This window comes from Molothrus ater, chromosome 6 (assembly GCF_012460135.2).
Source record: "Molothrus ater isolate BHLD 08-10-18 breed brown headed cowbird chromosome 6, BPBGC_Mater_1.1, whole genome shotgun sequence".
Taxonomy (NCBI): Eukaryota; Metazoa; Chordata; class Aves; order Passeriformes; family Icteridae; genus Molothrus; species Molothrus ater.
In genome coordinates, this window is record NC_050483.2 from 28,558,241 (window position 1) to 28,578,375 (window position 20,135).

The 20,135-nt window shown below is 45.4% G+C and overlaps 1 protein-coding gene across 7 annotated transcripts in view; it reads left to right on the forward strand.

Moving 5' to 3' along the window:
* The window catches only part of SLC8A3 (solute carrier family 8 member A3), a 113,307-nt gene that overhangs the window by 18,240 nt on the left and 74,932 nt on the right, over positions 1-20,135 (forward strand). For 6 of the 7 annotated variants that reach the window (XM_036383832.2, XM_054515163.1, XM_036383836.2 and 3 more), the window contains one exon: positions 1,887-3,698. In XM_036383832.2, coding sequence (XP_036239725.1) covers positions 1,933-3,698 — 1,766 coding nt within the window. In that variant the 5' untranslated portion in view covers positions 1,887-1,932. The remainder of the gene's footprint in view (positions 1-1,886; positions 3,699-20,135) is intronic. The other variant, XM_036383838.2, reaches the window with a different exon arrangement.

Below are 20,135 nucleotides of genomic sequence, written 5' to 3' on the forward strand. Positions count from 1 at the left end.
TCAAGGGTGTCAGATATGGATTTGTGATCCTGATACTGCATAATCAATTCTCTTCCCTCTGCTGTGCTTTGTCAGGAGCAGTTTTGTTCATTTGCAGTCTGTGTTCACGCTTTCCCTCCTGTTTTGCTGTCTTTATAGATTTTTATCTGAAAGTTGAAAATGTTTTTTGTTGATATTGGGAAGATTGCACCTGCTTTTGGAAATAGGCAAGCAACACAATATGATGATAAAATAGGCATTTGAGATGCATTTATTACTGCTGATAACACAATAATGTTGTCTGGAATATTTACAGTTCAGAGAGGAGGGTGGATCTCCTCAAGTGTTCAGGAGCTAGTTAATCTCTTTGAACTGCTGTCATCTGAAGTTCAGGCATCTTGCTATAAACTGCCTGACTGGGCACCCTCATGAGACAACAGAGAGAGATGTGAAGGGACATAATCCCTTCTGGAGATGTAGATCCTAAATACATCTTTTGGGTCAGCACAGGGTGGGATGGGAAGGATCGCTCCCTGGAAATGAGTCTCTCCTCTGACTACAAAGGGAGCCCGAGAGACTTGGTTTGACTTGCTGCTCAAGATTTGATAGTTACAGTAAGGGAAATGAATCCCAGACCTGCTCATTTGGCAATACAAACCTCAATGAAAGTTAGTGGGAGTTAAGGCTTTTGAACCTTCCAAGTGCTGTAGATAATGCCACTGTTAAGGTTGATGTTTCCTGTGAGGTACTTGCCTGTGTCTGGACTCACAAATGTGATTTGTCAGTTAAGCTTGAGATCAAATTCTTCCAGAGGCCCGTTATGAAGGAAGGAGAATAGCATGATCCATGATAATGTGAAGGGTTCAGAATCCAATTTTAAATGGTGCAAGCCCTACAGCAATGTAGTCTGTAAGTAGTAGAAGGTATTGTTGGGCAGTGATATGCCAAATCTATGTGCTACATCGATCAGCTCCATTGTTTTTGTATGGTATTTTAGGTTAGAGATTACTTTCATTTAGAAGATATTTGAAAATACATCAATTTCTTAGGGATGCAGAGGGAATGTTAGTGGGTATATGCATTTTGCTCTGTCTTCTGAGTTTCATGAGCACAACTTTTCCTAAATGTGGCATTTTTGTAGGTTTCTGTGACCATTTAAAAGCATGATTATTGATGTAAAATGTGACTGTCCAGATGGCAAAGGAGAGGCTAGTGATAAATGGCCTTTGGCACTTTGCTGAGCATGAGTCTTCTGCCCTATTTCTGAGTTGATACCTTTAGCTTCTAACATGGACCACCTGTGCATCAGAGCTTGGGGGAGCCATAAGACTCTTCTGCAGACTCTGCAGCCTGTTAGGAGGGGCTGTTTGTGGGGATGATTTTGTCACAAAGGTACTCCATGATTTATGACTGAATCACATCCTACAAATGGACTTCATTTGGAGATTGGTTACTGGTCTTAAGTAGTACTTTTTGTGTTGCTAGAGACTGCTTGACTTGTTGTATCCCTGGGTTCTGAGTCAGGGGGGTCCTTAGGTTTGACAGCTTGTGCTGAGTTGAAATGCTGTGCGCTGGGGATCACCATGGCATCACTAGGTGAGTGGTAGCTGAGCGTTAAGTTCTCCTGTTGCACATGATGTAGGTCAGGAATGAGCTTATATATATATATATATACACACACACACTTTTCCTTTGAATTACTTTTCTAGCAGTTGATCTGCAGGGCATGTAAATGCTGCAGTTTGTTAGAGTCCCTGCTAAATACCTTCTTCAAAGTGGGAGAGAGACAGCCCATACATCTCTACCAGTACTCTTCAGTGGTGAGATACTGAAGTGCGTTTGGGTAAATGTTGCATCTTCCTTCTCTCTCATGCTTCCCTCCCCCCTCTCTGTTTTGTTTGTTTCAGGTTCTTGGCCTTTTTGGATCTACACAGTGGAAGCTGCATCTTGTGTATGGCGTGGTTAAGCTTGCAGCCTGTCACCTCAGCCTTCCTCCATTTTGGGCTGGTTACTTTTGTGCTGTTTTTGCATGGTTTGCAGGTGGATGCTGGCCTGACGGGAGACTCAACCAGTACAGTACAAAACAGCTCGTGTTCAGGATCTTTTGACTGCAAGGAGGGTGTTATCCTGCCAATATGGTACCCAGAAAACCCATCCCTTGGGGACAAAATTGCCCGTGTTATCGTATACTTTGTAGCGCTGATCTACATGTTCCTTGGAGTCTCCATCATTGCAGATCGTTTCATGGCATCTATAGAAGTCATTACATCACAGGAGAAAGAAATAACAATTAAGAAACCCAATGGAGAGACCACAACAACCACGATTCGGATTTGGAATGAAACTGTTTCCAACTTGACCCTCATGGCTCTGGGCTCCTCTGCTCCTGAGATCCTCTTGTCTCTGATAGAAGTGTGTGGGCATGGATTCATAGCTGGAGACCTGGGGCCATCTACAATTGTTGGCAGCGCTGCTTTCAATATGTTTATCATCATTGCCATCTGTGTCTATGTGATCCCTGATGGGGAAACGAGGAAGATAAAACACCTGAGGGTTTTCTTTGTCACAGCTGCATGGAGCATCTTTGCTTACATCTGGTTGTACATGATCCTTGCTGTCTTCTCTCCAGGTGTGGTTCAGGTTTGGGAAGGCCTGCTCACGCTGTTTTTCTTTCCACTTTGTGTCGTTCTGGCTTGGATAGCAGATAGACGTCTGCTTTTCTACAAGTATATGCACAAAAAGTACCGTACTGATAAGCACAGGGGCATTATCATAGAATCAGAAGGTGATCACCCTAAGGGAATTGAGATGGATGGCAAGATGATGAACTCTCACTTTCTAGATGGGAACTTAGTGACTGTGGAGGGGAAGGAGGTAGATGAATCTCGCAAAGAGATGATCCGGATCCTAAAGGACCTGAAGCAAAAGCACCCAGAAAAGGACTTGGACCAGCTGGTGGAGATGGCCAACTACTACGCCTTGTCTCATCAGCAGAAGAGCAGAGCCTTTTATCGCATTCAAGCAACCAGAATGATGACAGGAGCTGGCAATATTCTGAAAAAACATGCAGCTGAGCAAGCCAAGAGAACCACTAGCTTGCATGAGGTACAGCCAGAAGAACCCGAGGAATTCATCTCCAAAATTTATTTTGACCCATGCTCCTACCAGTGTCTTGAGAACTGTGGTGCTGTCCTCCTGACAGTGGTGCGGAAAGGAGGAGACATGTCCAAGACCATCTATGTGGACTATAAAACAGAGGATGGCTCTGCCAATGCTGGTGCTGACTATGAGTTCACAGAGGGGACTGTTGTCTTGAAATCTGGGGAGACCCAGAAGGAGTTCTCTGTGGGAATTATTGATGATGACATCTTTGAGGAAGATGAGCATTTCTTTGTGCGGCTCAGTAATCTCCGTGTGGTGGAGAGTGAGGAACCTCCAGAGCTCAGTAACTCCCCATACCCAAAGGCCATGTTGGCTTCTCCTTGTGTGGCCACAGTGACTATCCTGGATGATGACCATGCTGGCATCTTCACATTTGAGTGTGACATTATACACGTCAGTGAGAGCATTGGTGTGATGGAAGTCAAAGTCCTAAGGACATCAGGTGCGCGGGGTACAGTCATAGTGCCATTTAGGACAGTAGAAGGGACAGCGAAAGGAGGTGGCGAAGACTTTGAAGACACTTACGGGGAGTTGGAGTTCAAGAATGATGAAACTGTGTAAGTACCCCATTCATTTCTGTTCTCGGGTCTAGTTATGGTATTTAACCCCACCTTTTGAGTCCATTACAGGTGAATGCTGACAAGGGACAGGCTCCTTTTCTTCAGCTTTCTATCAGTTTCCCTACTTACCTCTATCAGGCAAGAGCTGACAGCAGGATTTAAGAGCTCAAAGCTCTTGTCCCTTCCCTCTTGGGAATGACAAACTGAGGCTTAGAAATACTGGGGATCAGGGATAGGAAGAAAATATATCATTCTCTGAGGTCCTGTAATAAAGCTAAGGGTTAATGGAGAGTTAAGGTAGAGAGAGAAGGAAAAAGATGAGGTTTTACTTGGCTGGGCAAATACGGGAAAGCCTCTTTTTGAACACCAAACATAGGGAACACAGAACTTTGTTGCAATCCCTAGATTAAAGGTTCATAACAATTATTCCCAGGCATGCAAGAGCTGCTCAGTAGTCCTTGGGTTTTATTTTCACACGAGCAATACTTCATACCTGCGTCCCTAGGCCTGGTTGTGCAACTGGCAGGTCTGTGTGGCAGCTAATTCCCAGCACAGGCACAGCTGCAAAGCTATTCTGCTGAACCTGAAATCCCTGCAGCCTTTATGACTCTATAGTCTACCTGTATGCCCTACATCACCTTCTCTATGATCGCTGTATGTCTGTTCATTTGCTACCTGTGGTTTTTCCCCCTTATAAAATACTGTGGCAAATGGCAATTATGGTCTAAAGCATTACAGATCACAGCCTGCCCATGTAGCTCCATGACCCAGTGTTTTCATACAGAATAAAGAAGGGAAGCAGCACCCATCCTATTAATTCAGCTTTTTTTATTGCATACTAAGTAGCTGATGCTAAGCTAGGAAGTAATAAAGACCAGAGAGGCGATAATGTCTAATTGCTCTAAGTACCTGTTGTTAACAGAAGTGAGGAATGAGAAAAGTCCCTTAGTTGAGCAGGGAGAAGGACAGAGGTGTGAGCCTGGTGCTAAAACTCCTGAGTGCCTAGTTCCTTTTGTTAAAACCTAATCACTTGACCTATCAGAGGAAGAATTGTACAGGCTTGCATCTGACGTCAGAGAAAGGAAATATTTGTACCAAACCTCCCAATACTGTGCCCAGAAGGATGTTAATATATTAAATTCTACAAAGTAGGGATGTCCTAATTTGATAGGCCCTTCTGTTTTAGCCCACTAAACCATTTAATCCAGCTAATATCCACAGTCTTGATGCTTGATTATAAGTATATGTTCTTCCTGTTAGAGAAGAGAAGCTCCTGTTCGCTGGCTTCAGCCAGTGTCAGAGCTGGAAGGGGATCAGCTGTCCTAATCTGGCCTTTTTGGGAAGATGAGCCATGCAGGTCAGTCTCCTTAACTGAACCACAAGCTAATTTCTGTGGAGAAAGCAAAGAAGAATGTTATGTTTGTGGTTACAGTCTCTTGTGGGCAGGCTACCTAAAATATGATGGGTACTACTTTGCTTTAACCAGGTCTTGAAGCAGAGACTTTCCTTGCTTGAAGAAGACCATCAGTGAAAGGCTAGCAGATCTGGGGTACCAGAGAGTACTCAGAGCTGTACTCCCTTTCTCTCATGTGCTGGCTAATGGAAGACTTCTTTTTGTCTTTGAAAAGTGTGACAGAAGGTCAGAGCATACCTACAGAGTTGCTTCACTTGGCTTAAAACAAATTGTTTTCAGCAGAACCTCGTGGCACAGACTCCAATAAAAAAAAGGCAGTCCAGAAAACAAGTATGTGTAAGTTGCTTAACACTGTAGTTTTTGACCCAGCAGTGGCCTAGAGCATAGACAGAACATTTGTAGTGTATTTAAAATGGTGACCACACCTGATGCATTAATGAGATTTTCACTTCTGCATCAAAGCCCACTAGCCTCAGTGGCCATGAAGATCATGTGGCTAGCAGATTTTAATTTATTTTGAAGCTGGAATTAGTGTAGTGGCTCAACATAGCATTTAATCAAGCTAATAAGCCTAACAGGGAGGGAGATAGTATCAGCCAGCACATATCTTTATTCACTCCCTATTTACTCCTTTATTCATACCTCCAGGAATTATAGGAATGGAAATTTAGTCTGGAAACATGGAGGTAGTTTTCAGTAATCAGTCTTTGGCCTTTAAATTCAGTGAACACAGGTCAGTTGCTGCATTTTGCCAGCTCCTCTTTGAGGTCCAGGTTGTAGCAGCTGTAGAAAGCTGGAAGCAGTAGTAGGTGGGTTTAATATTTTCTTCCTTCTCTGCTTTCTAAATCTGAATGCAGAAAAATAATTTTGATATTATACTTATTATTTAGGCTTCAAATAAATTTGAAGTGATTTAAATCTGAATTTTGGACTTCAGACCCGTAATGCTGCTATTCCAACAAACAGTTTGCTCAGCCCAGTTTGGGAAGATGGGTGGATAGGGTGTTTGGTAGAGTTTTGCTAACCCAGAGGGCAGTGTATGAGTCACAGAATTGCTTGGTACAAGGCTGTCTGAAGACACTGGGTCACCAAATAGCCAGAGCATTGCCTGGCTAAATATTTGAGTCTGCCTCTTAGATGCCTTGCCACTGAGGGGGATCCACCACGAGGTATTGACATCCCCTGCACACTGAAGGGGGAACCAGGAGTCCACCAAGCCCAGTACAGAACAGAGAGGACAGCAGGGAGACTAAGATGGTCATCAGGCAATACAAAGGGAGTGAGAAAGCACTGAGAAGTTAACATGCTCCCCACTTCAGTCTACTGTTTAGATCCTTGCCTAAGAAAACTGGAATTTGGGCTCTAGTTTCCATGCTGGTGTAAAACTCCTACACCAGCATGCCTACCTCACTGCCTTAACCTTCACAGTCTTCTCATGGAGTCACTTTGATAAGATTTTTTGACTGACAGAGGAGACAAATTATTTAACAGCCTCTTGCAAACACGTAAGACAGTGCTGAGCTTTGCCGTGGCTATGCACATATGCTGAGGATCTGCAGAACTGCAGCCACAAAGAAGCACTGATCTGTGTAAACTGAAGGAGAGCAAAGCTTCAGTTCATGCTCTCAGCTTGCTCTCCATCACATGAATTTAAAAACTCACATTGTGCAGCAGCAGGCAATCTGTAAGCAGTTTGTAGGTTGGCCTCCTGAAGTGTAGCAATGGCTAAATTAATCTGGTTGGGGGGGGATTGGATTACACAGCACCCCTGAGATCAAACTGTAGGAGAAGCGCTGCCACCTACCAGATCCCAAGGGCCAAGGATAAGGACTTTCCCTGGAAACTAAACTAAAGGGAGAAGAGGCCTTCACTTAGATGTAACAGGACAAAACAAACAGTCTCACAGGTGGTTTTGAGAGGCTTTCCCTAAAATATATGGGACCAAAAAAAAGCTGAGTTGATTTGAGCTTTACAGAGCAAGAGGGAAATGGGTCCTGCCAGCGGGTCTTGCTTATTGCCTCTGTGGTTCTTTCTAGACTAACACAGTCAAAGTTTCCTTACTCACTTTTGGGTGGGAGCACAAAAGAATGCAGGCTGAGACGAGGGGCATTGAAACAATGCCACTATTACTGAAATACGGTTCTATGCAGAGAGTGTGTGTGTGTGTGTGTGTATGTATGTATGTATGGGTGTGTTTGAGTGTTGGAGAGCTGTGAACAAGCCATATAATCTTGAATGCTGTCGTCTGTTGAGAAGGGAGTTGATCAAATCTCAAATATTTGATTATGCTGCCTCCTTTTCGATACATTTTTTATTTCTGAATTCCTGCACAGTGAGGGCCAGATATAAACTAAGCAGTTAAAGTGGAATCCTAGCTCTCTTGCTGACTAAAAACCCAAAAGCTTCTTTTTTTTTTTTTTTTTTTTTTTTTTGGCAAGATGACTGAATACTTCTATTTTAAATTATTTTGTATGGAAATAAATGTTAGGTTCTTGAAGGTATGAAAATGTAGAAGAATGATTGACCCTGCTGCTTTATCATGTCTAAGCAATAAAGAAATCATTAAGAGCCAGAAGCAAAAAATGAATTGAGGTTTAAAGGATTTTTTTTACATTAGAAAGAGAGCTCCTATCAAGTCATTAAATTTTATTTAAATTTTCTCTGTTTAAATTGTTTCCTCTGTTTAAAACTGTTGAAATTCATATGGAAATTTGTCTATGTCTTGTTTTAGAATGTTTGGAAAGATACACAAGTTACCAATGGCTAGCTGATATGCTAGACAATCATGAGGTTCTGTGGCCCTGTCACTTGCAACAGCTGTACTGACTTAAGGCTTAGTAGGTGCCTTTGTTGCTTGCTAAGTTACTTGCAGGACTTGCAGGCTACTAGAATTACAGCTATTTGCCCATAGCCTTTGCAGAGTGTTGCCTGTGGCTCAGGAAGGAACTGGCTATTGAGAGATGCTGTGGTGTTGAACTGGTATTCAGTGGGCTGCAAAGCCTCTTTTCCAAGTCAGCTTGGCTAAACTTTGGTAGCATATGGAAACCCAGAGTCCCTTATCTATGTGTGTGTTAGGCAGAGTGCTTGATATCAGAAGGGCTGTCTACTCCTTTTATACAGAGACTGCTGGAGACAAACATACGGGGACTTGATAGGCAGTGAGATACTGTTCCTTCCCTTCAGGATTTGGGTAGGATGTTGTGCAAGTTGCATGTTGCCTCTCCTTGTCTGCTTCTCCCCAGAGAATCCCACAGGCTGCTGTGTGCATGGCTGTGTCTGCACCATGAATCACTGTGAGCCTTGGGCTGTCTCCCAGGATGTGCTTAGTTTGGTAATGCTGGTCTTCCAAAGGGCTGCCATGGCACTGTGCAGTGAAAAATCATCCTCCTGTTGGGGGCTTCAGACACTTTCTGGCAGGGGGCTCATGAAATGCATGTCTTTGTGTGCATGTGGTGGCTAGAGGTGGTCCTGTCTGCATCAAGGTCACTTTGGTGCTGTGCCCCAAGGCTGCTGGTTAACAGTTGCCCCAGGGCAGACAGCACATGCTGATGCTGCTGCCCTTTCTCCTGTGTGTTGTGCCACCCTTGTTTGGTAGGAAGGTCAGTATCCTTTCCCCTCCTTTTCCCCTCCTGTCTAACGGGGGTTGGACACAGAGACCCTGGGCCCTAACCCCTTGCTCACTTGCCTACTGTGATGGCTCTTGGCTTCTTCCAGCAGATCCGGTCATGGTGATAGGGGAGAAAAGGGAGCGTTGGTTTTCTGCTTGAAGGATGTCATGCTGAGGTTTAGCACTGTTAGTTGGCCTTCCTTTTTGCCATGCAGCACTTGACGAAACTGTCAACCTAATTTTTTAATTTGATCACCTACACAGTCATGGTTGTGTCATTTTGAGGGGAATGCTATTATTGATACTTAGCTCTTTTGTTTGGTATTTCTTCAGTAGATCTCATAGCACTTTGCAAAGGAGATTGAGAGACAGTATTCCCATTTTGCAGATTTGGAAAAAATACAGAGAAAGTGACTTCTCTTCCTTCTGGATTACCCACCAGATCAAAAGCAAAGACACGAATAAAAGCTGATCTCCCTGAACTGCTGACCTGTGCTCTATCCAGAGAAGGTCTGTGTGCGTCAAGCTTACAGTTTTCCATTACTCAGGACCACATTGAATTTTTGCAGATTCACTGACCTCTCTTCAGCTCTTGAGAGTCAGGATGGTACAGGTGTAGGCAGTAACTGGAATATCTCACTATTCCCCCAAACTGACAACAGGAACTGCAGTTTTGGATGTTCATTTTCCTAAATTAAATTTTGGCTACATGACATGGAGGTCTGCTGCATCAGCAGACTTTGCTTTATTTATATCAGCTGTGATTATGCCAATTAATGACCAAGGTAATAACAAAATTATTTTGGTACTTGAGTCTGAAATCTTATTCAATAGCTGTCATACACCATACACTGACCCTAAGGCTCTGGTTCTGAGAAGACAGCCTTCAAAAAATTAAGACTTATTAGTGGGACTCCAGGCAATGAGAATTTGTTGTGTGAGGCTGATGCTTTCCTTCTCTCAGGAGGGAATGCTTCCTTCCCATTACAGCCTACTGAGATTGAATCCTCTAAACTTTTCTCTAGTTTGTCTCTATTAGTGGGTAAGCACCCCCTGGCTTTCTTTTCCTGCTTCTACAGCTGAATTAGAAGTTCTTGATCCCTATTTTAATTCACATTAAAGGAAAACAGTAGCAGACGCCCTCAAGTTAAGCAAGCTTGCCCCCACTATTTTGCCATTGATAAAGGCTGTTGTATTTGCTTTTTGCTGTGAAATTCTCCTGTCAGTTTTCTTAGCAGTATCTCAGCAGTATTTAATTTAACTGAATTCCTTTACACACATGCACAGATGCTTTAATTTCTGCTACAGTCTGTCCCACTGTGAGGTCTAGGTGATGTGACCTGCAGGGGATTTGTGTAAAGTGTCAGGGGACTCTTTCTGGAATGTCTTTAAAACCAGCCTGCAGAAATGTGAGACCTTGACACCACACTGGGAAGAAGAGAAGCCCTGAGCTGACCTTTACCTTCCCAGATAGTCCTGTTGGCAGGTGTCAGGGGGATATACTTGCCCTCTGTCCATGAAGGACAAGCAACATCCTGTCTCAGGGACTGTGACTTCTTGCCCAAAGGCATTATGTGACAGTGTTAAATAGGGGAGGCCAGGGACTCCAGCTCAAAACTGAGGCACGTGGCAGAGATCAGCTCTTCAGCAGCTCCTGGGAAGCCTATGGATTCTTCAAGAAGGCCCTTCAAAGGGACATTCTGCAATGTGTAGGAGAGGGCAGTGAAATTCCTAGTTTAGGGCAAACAGGGAAGTTCACCCAAACAAATGACACAACCAAGTTTTGGGTTTAAAAACAAAGGACCAGAACTGATCCAAGATAAAACAAGTTTACTGTGGTTTTGCCTGCTTAACTCATACCGACTCATGCCTTACTGAGTGGAGCACCTTTGCAAAATGAGTAACTTAAAGGTCATGCTGTCTACACACAGGGTTAGAGGCACAGGTTGTATTTGTTTCTCACACGTAAAGAAGAAGGAGAAAGCACAGTTTGAATGATGAAGCTTCAGGGGATTAAGAAGAGATGCTGGTGGCAAGATTGATGGACATCCCATCATATGTGCTGGGAGTTTTTTTGAAAGCCAACAGTGGGAATGCTACTTAGGGCATCATTATAAAGTGTCTGTGACTCTGACTTCTAACAAATCAGAGTGCCAGTAGAATTTGTGTTAAGTATGGTCTTATCCTTCTGTAAATGAGATGAAGAGAACAATGGTGTCTAAAGTATCCCCACCCAGAGGTCCTTCAGCATGTTTTTGATGTGATTAAAGAGGAGCAGCTCATGGTGCAAGATGGCAGCTGTTTCAAATGAGAGCTGATTTACCTGTTGCTAGCAGTGTGATTTGGTTTTTATTTACCTCATGTCAGGAAAAAAGGTGATAAAAGAATTTGCTATGCTGGCTGATTGAAGCACCAGGGACCAAGTTCATCCTCCATTTAGCTTCGGTAAAAACAGCAGATTAAAGCTGGGAGGAATGTGGACTCATACATATTTACAGCTGTCTTAGCAGATGGGCTGTTGACAGATGAGGCCCCTCAAGTCTCTGCCTGGGTGCTGGGTGCCAGCATGTATTGCTGAGAGCATTTCAGCTGAAGTCAGTCCTGGTGTTGAGCAGGCACTGGCTGCTTCCTGTGTGAGATGGAAGTGAGATGGAAGTCTGAATGTCAAATAGGACCAGTTCTTCCTGCCAGGCTTTGCAGGAACTGTCCTTAGGAGGCCGGTGGAGACATCTGCTGAGGTGCCACAGAGCCTGAGCAGCTTCATGTGGAGCATGGTGCAGCCCCAGATCTGGACTGCAGTAACTGGAAACCTTCCTCTGAACAGCACATTCCTAACAGCTTCTCCTTATCCTGCCTCTCTCCTTTCACATCCTCATGTGGAGACCTTCTGGGTGTTAAAAGCAGACCAGAACTTGATGCTCTACATGAGCAAAAGCCATGGCTCTGTTCTCCTGCTCCTTTTGTTAGATGGTAGAAAATCTCCTTTGGTGTTTCCCGGTGCTGGGCAAGAAAGAGACTCCTTTCTTCCCTGTTCACCTCTCTAAAGAGATTCCAGGAGTGGTTGCTCCTGCCTGTGCTGTGGCTGCTGGCTGTGTGTGTCATTGGTGTTTTATCTCCTGCTGCACCTCTTTAGTGATCTATGTAAAAGGATGTTGTTAAAGTGAAATGGGTTAGAAATTACCTTTTGTGCTTCCATTTTTCTTTCCATGAGATCAGCAAGCCAAATGTGAACTGCTCTCAGAAAATTACCTACCTGAGCACTGTGCTGCTTGACTTTTATCATTTAAAGAGAAAAGGGTGATAAAATGATCAATATTTAACATAGAAATTTTGCTCCACTTACCTGTGCTTTATCTGTTTTCCCTCCTGGGTTGGTCTCTCCTTTGCCTCATCTGCTTGAGAGTTTTGGTTTAATACTGCTATTCCCATTTCCCTCAGTAAAGACAACTAGGTCACAATGCTATTTAGGAAGGATGTGCTGGGACCAGTGCATTGGCTTTGCAAGATATCAAATGCTGTTTTCTAAGACATCAGAAATGGTTACTTTTGGGGTGGGTTGTGGTGGGCATTGGTAGCTCACAGTAGTTTTCTCATTCTGTGGTGTAGCTGGGAAGAGGAACATGTGAATTGGCAGTTTTTCCCAGATGTGTCCTGTTAGCTCACACCACCAGAGGTGGGCAGAACTCTGAATGATGCAGAAGCACAGTGAGCTGACTATGTATGAGCAATAAGTGCTTGCCTGGTAGCTGGGCTCCCAGGGTTTCATCAGCTGGATCCCCTAGACCTGTACCTGAAAGCTGTGGCAGGGTGGAGAAGCCTGGCTACTGCTGGTGTGAGAGGCTGTAGCACTGGGAAGGCATGAGGAGCTGAGCATGCTATCTCAGTGGCATGGTGCCTGTCCTATTGCAAAGTCCTAATTTTCTGTGATTAGCAAATTCTTGACATAATTGTCTTTCTTGCTCTTTTTGTGGCCTGAGAAATGGAGCAGTGCTAGACATAGTCTGTGGGAGTCAGAGCTGATGGCAGCTTCAGTAGGTCATTAGACTTTGTGGTGGGCAGCTGGTGCTGGCTTTCCCTTGAGGTACTAACAAAAAAAAAAGTCAGAGGCCTCATTAACCCATCCTTTATATGGTATGGGGCAGCAAAAAACCAGCATAACAGATGTGACATCGCCCCTGGCTTGACAGTAAGCTGTAGACAGCAGAGGCCGAGCAGGAGAGAAGTGCAGATTGGTTTCCTTGGAGCACAGTGCCCAGGAGAGAGGGTAAAGAGCAAAGGATCTGCTGCTTAGAGCGCTGGGAGAACATCAGTAAGTGACAGGTGGGTTTTTTCTTCTCTAAGCTCTGTGTGGAGTAATAGAACCCCTCTTTGTTCCTGTGCAGTGCTTTTGGCCATCCAGGAGGCCAAAAGCATCATCTGGAGGAGGTGAGGTGCCATGATGCAGAGGCAGCAGGGCAGCTGGGTTTGCAAGCCTGGTGCTGCAGCTCTCCTGGAAAGATCTGGTTGATGACAGAAAAACTCAGTGAGTCCAGACTAAAATGAAGAGCAAAGTCCAAGGATGAAATAGGCCACTAGCTTTGGGCGCCCAGGCCATGGAAGCATGGCCAGCCTCAGGGGAAAAAGCTGCTTTGTGCTGGGGTCACTCTGTCTGGCTCTGAGGGGCCAGGGTGGTCATTCGCAGCTCTGGGGCATTTGAAGGCAGGACAAATGGATGAGCAGGCTGAGGGAGGACCTTTCCCAGCATATGCTGTATTGACTGGAGTCCCTGAATGCCCTAGCCTGAGACAAGACCAAATGCCTTTGGAGACAGCTTCTTGGAGTCTTTCTGAAGAAGACTGAGATTCCCTCGTGCGCGTAGCCTGACGTGTCATACCTCACGTGGCGCCATATTTCCTGTCCCCACTCTGGGAATGGAGCCCAGCAGTTGCCTGGGCAGGGAATGGTGACTGCTGTTGGCAAGGGATTTCTCCCTCATGGTGTAGGGCTGTCCTGGTGGCAAGCAAAGGAGTTTCTCAGGGCTGTGAGGTTGTGAAGGAGAGGAACAAGTATGCAGCATCAACAAACTTCTGCTAAGGGTACCTTTCTTTCAATTTGATGGGGGGAGATGATTTTTTAAAGTGAATTGCTGTATAAGGTAATGGCCTGCTCCCTGGAGAGAACATCTAATGGAATGAAAGGGTATCTCTATCTTGTTTTGGGCGGTGAGAGCTTCCTCGAACTGCTGCCCAGAATACTTGTGAGACACCCTATAATTCAATTAGAAGTACCCTCCAGGGAGCATATAATTATATCATATCTATGAAACATAATGACAGCCCCCTCATATCACATGGTGAGCAACTGTCTGCTGCTGCCCAGAACCTTTCACCGGTAAGGAACTAATCTGCTTAGCACAGATTGAACTCGGTGGTGTACAGTACTTACCCAAATGCTTCTGAAGGGAATCCCTGCCAGCAGAATAAACCTGTTAGCAGCATGTGAGCATCGCTGTAACCGCATTTCTCTCCCCAGCCTTCAGGCCACTCCAGCCAGGGCTGTTCACCTGCACCTTTGCCATCTTCTCTAAAGCTTCTTGGGAATTTTAAAGACTGGGAGGTTTTCTTTATGCCTTTAGACTTGTCTTTTTGCCCCTTATTGTGTAGTAATAGCCAGTGATACAGTGTGCACTGCAGGGATTGAGGTCCATAATAGGCAGTGTCCTACCATTCTGCTGGTAGTTTGTAAGATTTCAGTACAAGTTAGGATGTTGTGGGAAGAAGAGCAATTGTACTACCAGTTGAAATGAGTTTCCCTGGTGGTGACCCACAGCAGTGCAGCATCTCAAAAGGTTTTAGACTAGAAGTGAGGAACACTGACCACCACGTAGAGGACTTCTGTGGGATACTGTAATTCCAACTAATTCTCACAAGAGACATCAGCTTCAGTCAATCTGCAGAAGACCGTAGGGGGAGAGGAGGGTGGGGTGTTGGTGTGACTTTCAAGTACCCAAAGAAATCCTGTGGAGGAATTTCCTGACCCACAGTAGAAGTCAGCTGGGAAACAGCATTGTCTGGCTTGTGATTGAAGAATAGCCCTAGTCCAGAGAGGACTGACAATGCTCTGCCAAGATTGGGCTGCCCCCAATCCTGCCGTAGTTAGTTCAGCAGCCTCAGATGACTCTCACAGAAAGCTCATCCACCCTGCATGAGTAAACTCATCTACCGGTCACAGGATTGTAGTTGCTGTAGGTACTGTTGAGTTGCTGTCTGTCAGCCTCCAAGTGTCTTTTTGCCCTCGGATCTCAGAGCTCTAAGGGAGTTGGACACCTCTGAAATATGAGGCAAGGACCTTTGAGAGATGATGGAGACAGTGGATGAGTGAGGTTTCCTTCCATTAAGAAGCAGGAGAACGTCATGCTGAACTTGAAGACAATGGATCTGAGTCCCAACGTGTGTCCTTGACTGCCATTTTGGGGGTGAATCACCACAGGTGGAGCCGAGTTTTTTTAGATGGCACTAGGGTGCAGCATCTTTTTTAGGAAGGAATTCTTCACAGAAATGGTGATTGGGTAGTGTGAAGGGCAGGGAGGTTCTGGTGTAGTCACCGTCCCTGGAGGTGTTTAAGGAAAGGCCAGTGGAGCTCAGTGTTCTGGTCTGAGTGACAAGGCGATGTCATAGGATGGACTGTTTGGTCATAGGATGGACTCAATGCATCTCAGAGGTCTTTTCCAACCTAACTGATTCTGTCATCTCTGTGATTCTCTCCTTGGAGACAGTTCCATGGGGAATCACTGGCCATCAGGGCCCTAGTGGGGGTGTGTCCAGGGCTCAGCTGAGTTCTGCTGTGAATTGCTAAGTAATCTGGTAAAAGGCAGATAGAGAGCATCATGGTTGGAATGCGAAATGGATGAGAGTTCCTTGCTAAGAACCATGGGGCCTTGGTCTTCTCCTCTAATGTGGGGCTGGGTTTACTTCTGCAAGGGCTCCTTGGTCAGTGGGAATGTCTCGGAGAGGAATTCATCTCCTATTTTCTTCTCCACTAACTGGTAGGAAAGGAAATTTCAGTCTTGCTGAGGCAAGAGAAGGAAAGGAGGAGCTGATCTCTGCTCTTTCTGCTGTCTCTATTCCCCCACCCCAGAAAAAAATCTAGCAAAAAAATCTAGCACTGATGGAGTAGAAACACAGTGGAGCCTACCTGCTTTCACTACCTACTGCCAGTGAATGCTTCAGCAAACTGGGAGGGCATCTGTTCTTCTTCAGTCAGCACTGGTGTTGAGCATGGCTTGAAGTGAAGGGAAAACCAAGATTCTTCCCCATGTTTAATTTCTTCTTGGCATCTAGGTATCTGTAATGATGATCCCCAACTCCAAGCAGTGCAGCAAAGCAAGAGTTTTGGTATGAAAGAAAATGCTGAATCATTGTGTAAATCCTGGTGGGTCTTGAGCACCATATCCTTATGCAGAACAGGAGACTTAAACACTTGAGACAGGCTCCCACTGGCTGCATTTGACTTGTGTTTTCACCACAGCTCTGGAGTAATGCTCACTGCTCATGTGCATTTGTTGGCTTTCTGTTCCTGGGGAAACTCCTTTTACCAGCTGGCTCATGCTTCACTTGGCCCTAGGAGCAGTTGCATACTTTTTCTGTAACAAGGAGGTGGGACAGTAGCACAGTCAAAGTTATCTGACCTCCTGTAGGCAGAGTACTGAGAGACCCTGAGGAATATTGAGGAAACATTATTTGGTTACCCTGGGCAGTTTCTCATAACAATTAAAGATATTTTGTGGTTTTATTTCTCTCTTTGTATGGAGGGAATCCAAAATTACTCAACAAATTGAGCAGCAGAATCATTTTATCTACTGAGAAAAAGTGAGTGCCCATAGGCATGCTGTGTTTGCCAGCCAGTGGTCCTGTGAGGTACTATAGGGCAAAGGGTTATCAGGACTAGGAGGGGCCTGTGCTGGGCAGGTTTGGGGGCTGGCACAGTTAGCAGTAGGGTGCCTGTTCCACGAGGAGGGGTGTGCTGCCCTTGGGGAGCATGCAGTGAGCCAGGTGTGAGTGCCTGGGTGCTGAGCACCCTTCAGTGCTGGATGGGTGACTGGAGTGTTTGTGTGGTGCTCACTTGAAAACACAGGCTCTGGAGAGCAGAGTGGTTGACACAGCTGGGATGCAGGGACTAGAAACCTGACAGTTTCTTCATTAGGAATACAGATCTGCTACAAAAGTCACAGGCTTCATTTCTACATGGGCACCAGGTGCTGGGGAAAAAGCCTCCCTGGAGAAGCCTGCCCAGGGTCACCCCTGAGATGCTTCTGTTGCTATGCCCAGATGGGGCACATTGATGCTCTTTGGGAACAGTGATGGGTTGGTGGGCTTTGTGGCATGCTGTGGCACTGCTGACCCTGGCTCCCACAGCCCTCTCCAAGGAGCCCGCGTAGGTCTGAATGTCAGCAATTGCTGCAAGGCTCCTGCAGGGATGTAGTGTCTCACCAGAGCCCTGCCATTTAAAGCATCAACCTCTTGCTAACCCCTTAGCAGCTGTGGAACTGTTGATCTGTTTCTGCCTTTTTGCAGCATCTGGGCACACCGTTCCCTCCTCTCACATGCACGTCATGGTTTTTGTGCACAGAAGGTGATGCCACTGTTTCCTCTGCTCATGCTGCCTGTACTGACCCAATAGGAACCTGTTGCCAGACTGGTGAGCACCTCTGAGAAGTGTGGAGACTGAAGTCCCATCCATAAAGGTGGCAGGGTCTGCCAGCCTATTTGTTAGCTGATGTCAGGGTGTGTGATGTGGGAATGTGCCCATCTCAGCTTGTGCTATAAGCCCTTATTCACTCAGTCCTTTCACCAGAGACTGTTTGGGTACTTTAGCAACTTTAAATTGCCTTTAACCTTGACTAAACTGAGAACCTACAAGGAAAAGCTTTTTTACAGTGAAAACCAGCTGGGAGTGGATATATGCTAGATTGGGCTCTTTCTAGCTGCAGAAGGTGACTGGGAACAGTCAGCATGAGTTTACTATAGCAGATCATGCCTGACTAACCTGATGGCTTTCTGTGGTGAGATGCCTGAGATAGGTGGACATGGAGGGAGCAGTGGGTGACATTTATCTTGGCTTCTGGTTTTTGATGTGTTCTCTACAGCATCATTATAGGCAGACTGGGAAGATACAGCCTTGCTAGGTGATACAAGATGGATTAACAGGCTGTCTGGTCTATCAGACTGAAAAGGTAGTGGTTAGTGCTCTGAGGTTGAATGGGTAGCCAGTTCCTAATTACAGCCTTAAGAAGCCAGTGTAAGAACTGGACAGTTCAGCATCCTAATCCATGCCAGGGACGATAGGGTAACATGCAGCCCTCTCCTGGTGAGGCCATATGCACTGTGGTCCAAGGGGAAGGCTGGTATGCTGGAGTGTGGGTTGCTGGCCAAAGGGACCTTGGTGTGCAGCAGAAAGGGACCAATGGGCCTTGGGAAGTTGGGAGAGAGAAACGCAGATCTTGTACCTGGGATGGGGTCAGCCATTGCCCTGGTGCAGGCTGTGGGCTGGCTGGCTGGGAATGGCTCTGCAGGGAAGGAGCTGTGCTGCAGGGAGAAACTGCTTGGTTCATGCAGTTTAAAACAAATCAAGATTGAAGCAGCGCATTGATTTATCAGCAACATATAATTAACCAGCAATCAGTGAACTATATAAGGATCAATACCAGCAACTCAGGGAAGAAACCACAGTGCCAGACACCTATGCAGTGATGATGTTCAGCTACAAATTTCCAAGAGTCCTTCTGTAACTGACTCCCAGAAGTTAGGCTCACACACAGTTATGTGCCTCCCTCATGTTCCTGTCTCAATGGCAGTTGGTGCATGGGGTGAGCTCTGTGAGACTCTGGTGGTCTCTGTGGACATCAGTCAGCAGCACAGTATGTCTTTAATATTAGCCAGAGTTGTCACTGCTACTGACTTGGGATTTTGCAGGCAGTGGCAGAGGTTTATTCCCTGTAAGAGATGGAAGCAGCTCTGGCCCTCATTGGGATGTCAAGGGAAGGTCTCCCTGGGCTGCCCACCTTCTCCCCTTGTCTAGGGAATGTTCAGGCAAAGCTGGTAAGCTTGAATTTCCCTAATTTGTGATTTTTCTCCCACCCAATGCCTATTTTGTGATTTTTCTCCCATCTGAAGTAGGTGAGTTCTCTTCGATGTTGACCAGCTGAAGTGCTGCTTACTAGACATGTAGCAGAGCTGGGGAGAGCACAGCTCTGCAGTAGAGCTACTATCCCAGTCTGGCAAGTGTACTTCTTGCTGAACCTCTGGGAAGTGTTGGATAATGTCCCTTTGCATGATATACTTGTGTTATGTACTCACCATGTGGTAATTCATTTTCTATCTGCCCAGGTGTACACAGCCATTGTTGGCTGCTGGAGCTAGCTGAGGACATTCAGCAACATCCTCTCCAGGTCATCTGTTGCTTTGACCTCCAGGTCTAAATTTCAAGTGTCTATCGCACATTGAAATTGTGGGGCAGAAATAAGTTCCCCTGGTCTACGTCCTGTGTGATACTGGGTGGAGACCAATAGTGGCAACCCCAGAGCGAGTTTCTCTTCCTGACACTGGTGGAGTAGCAGATTTGGCAGAAAGGGATAAAAAGCAGGAGAAGCTTTCCTGAAATAATAGACAAAAAAAAAGGGCTAAAGACAAGGAGGGAAGAAGCACCATCTTCTTGGTATCTCAGATAATATGTATTTCATGTGAAGTACACAACAGCCAGCCTGGCTATCTTTGAACCCTGATGTCTGGTAGATTTATTTTTTCCTGTTAACATTCAATTTTAAATAGAGTAGTCCTCTGAGGGCCCAAGCTCAAGCATCTCAAATGTAGTAGAAAGACTCCCACAGTTAGAGCGGGTGGAGGGTGTTGCATTAACCATCTCTTTGCTGGTATTTGCTATTTTGTTGGCAAGTTACTTCCATGTCATTTGGACTTGTTCGGTTGGAAGAACACAAACCATGCAGTCATGACAGCTTATTTAAAGCTTCCTTTCTCAGGCAGTCCAGGTGTCTCTAGATGGCTGTGTGCCATGAGGCCGTGTCAGTAAATAGCCATGAAATTGGACTATTTACATGAGATTTTAACCAAGGTCTGCCAGGACTGGAGTGCAAGTAGGAACTGAAATATTTAAGTCCCCTATGGAGTGGAAGGACTTTATTTTCCTAGCTGAAAAGGTATGGAAATTTCACAGACCCAGAAGACCAGTCTGTGAAATATTCTTTGAGAATCTCAGTTTTTAGAAGTGTTTCTCTGTGAAAAATGGAATAAAAGGGCAGTTCGTATTCTTTTGGATGTATGGCATTTTTGTTCCTTGTGGTGACTTGGAAGCACAATAGGAAACCATGAGAAAATGCAGTAATTCCTACTATTAGGGTTTTTTTCTGCAATTGTCCCTT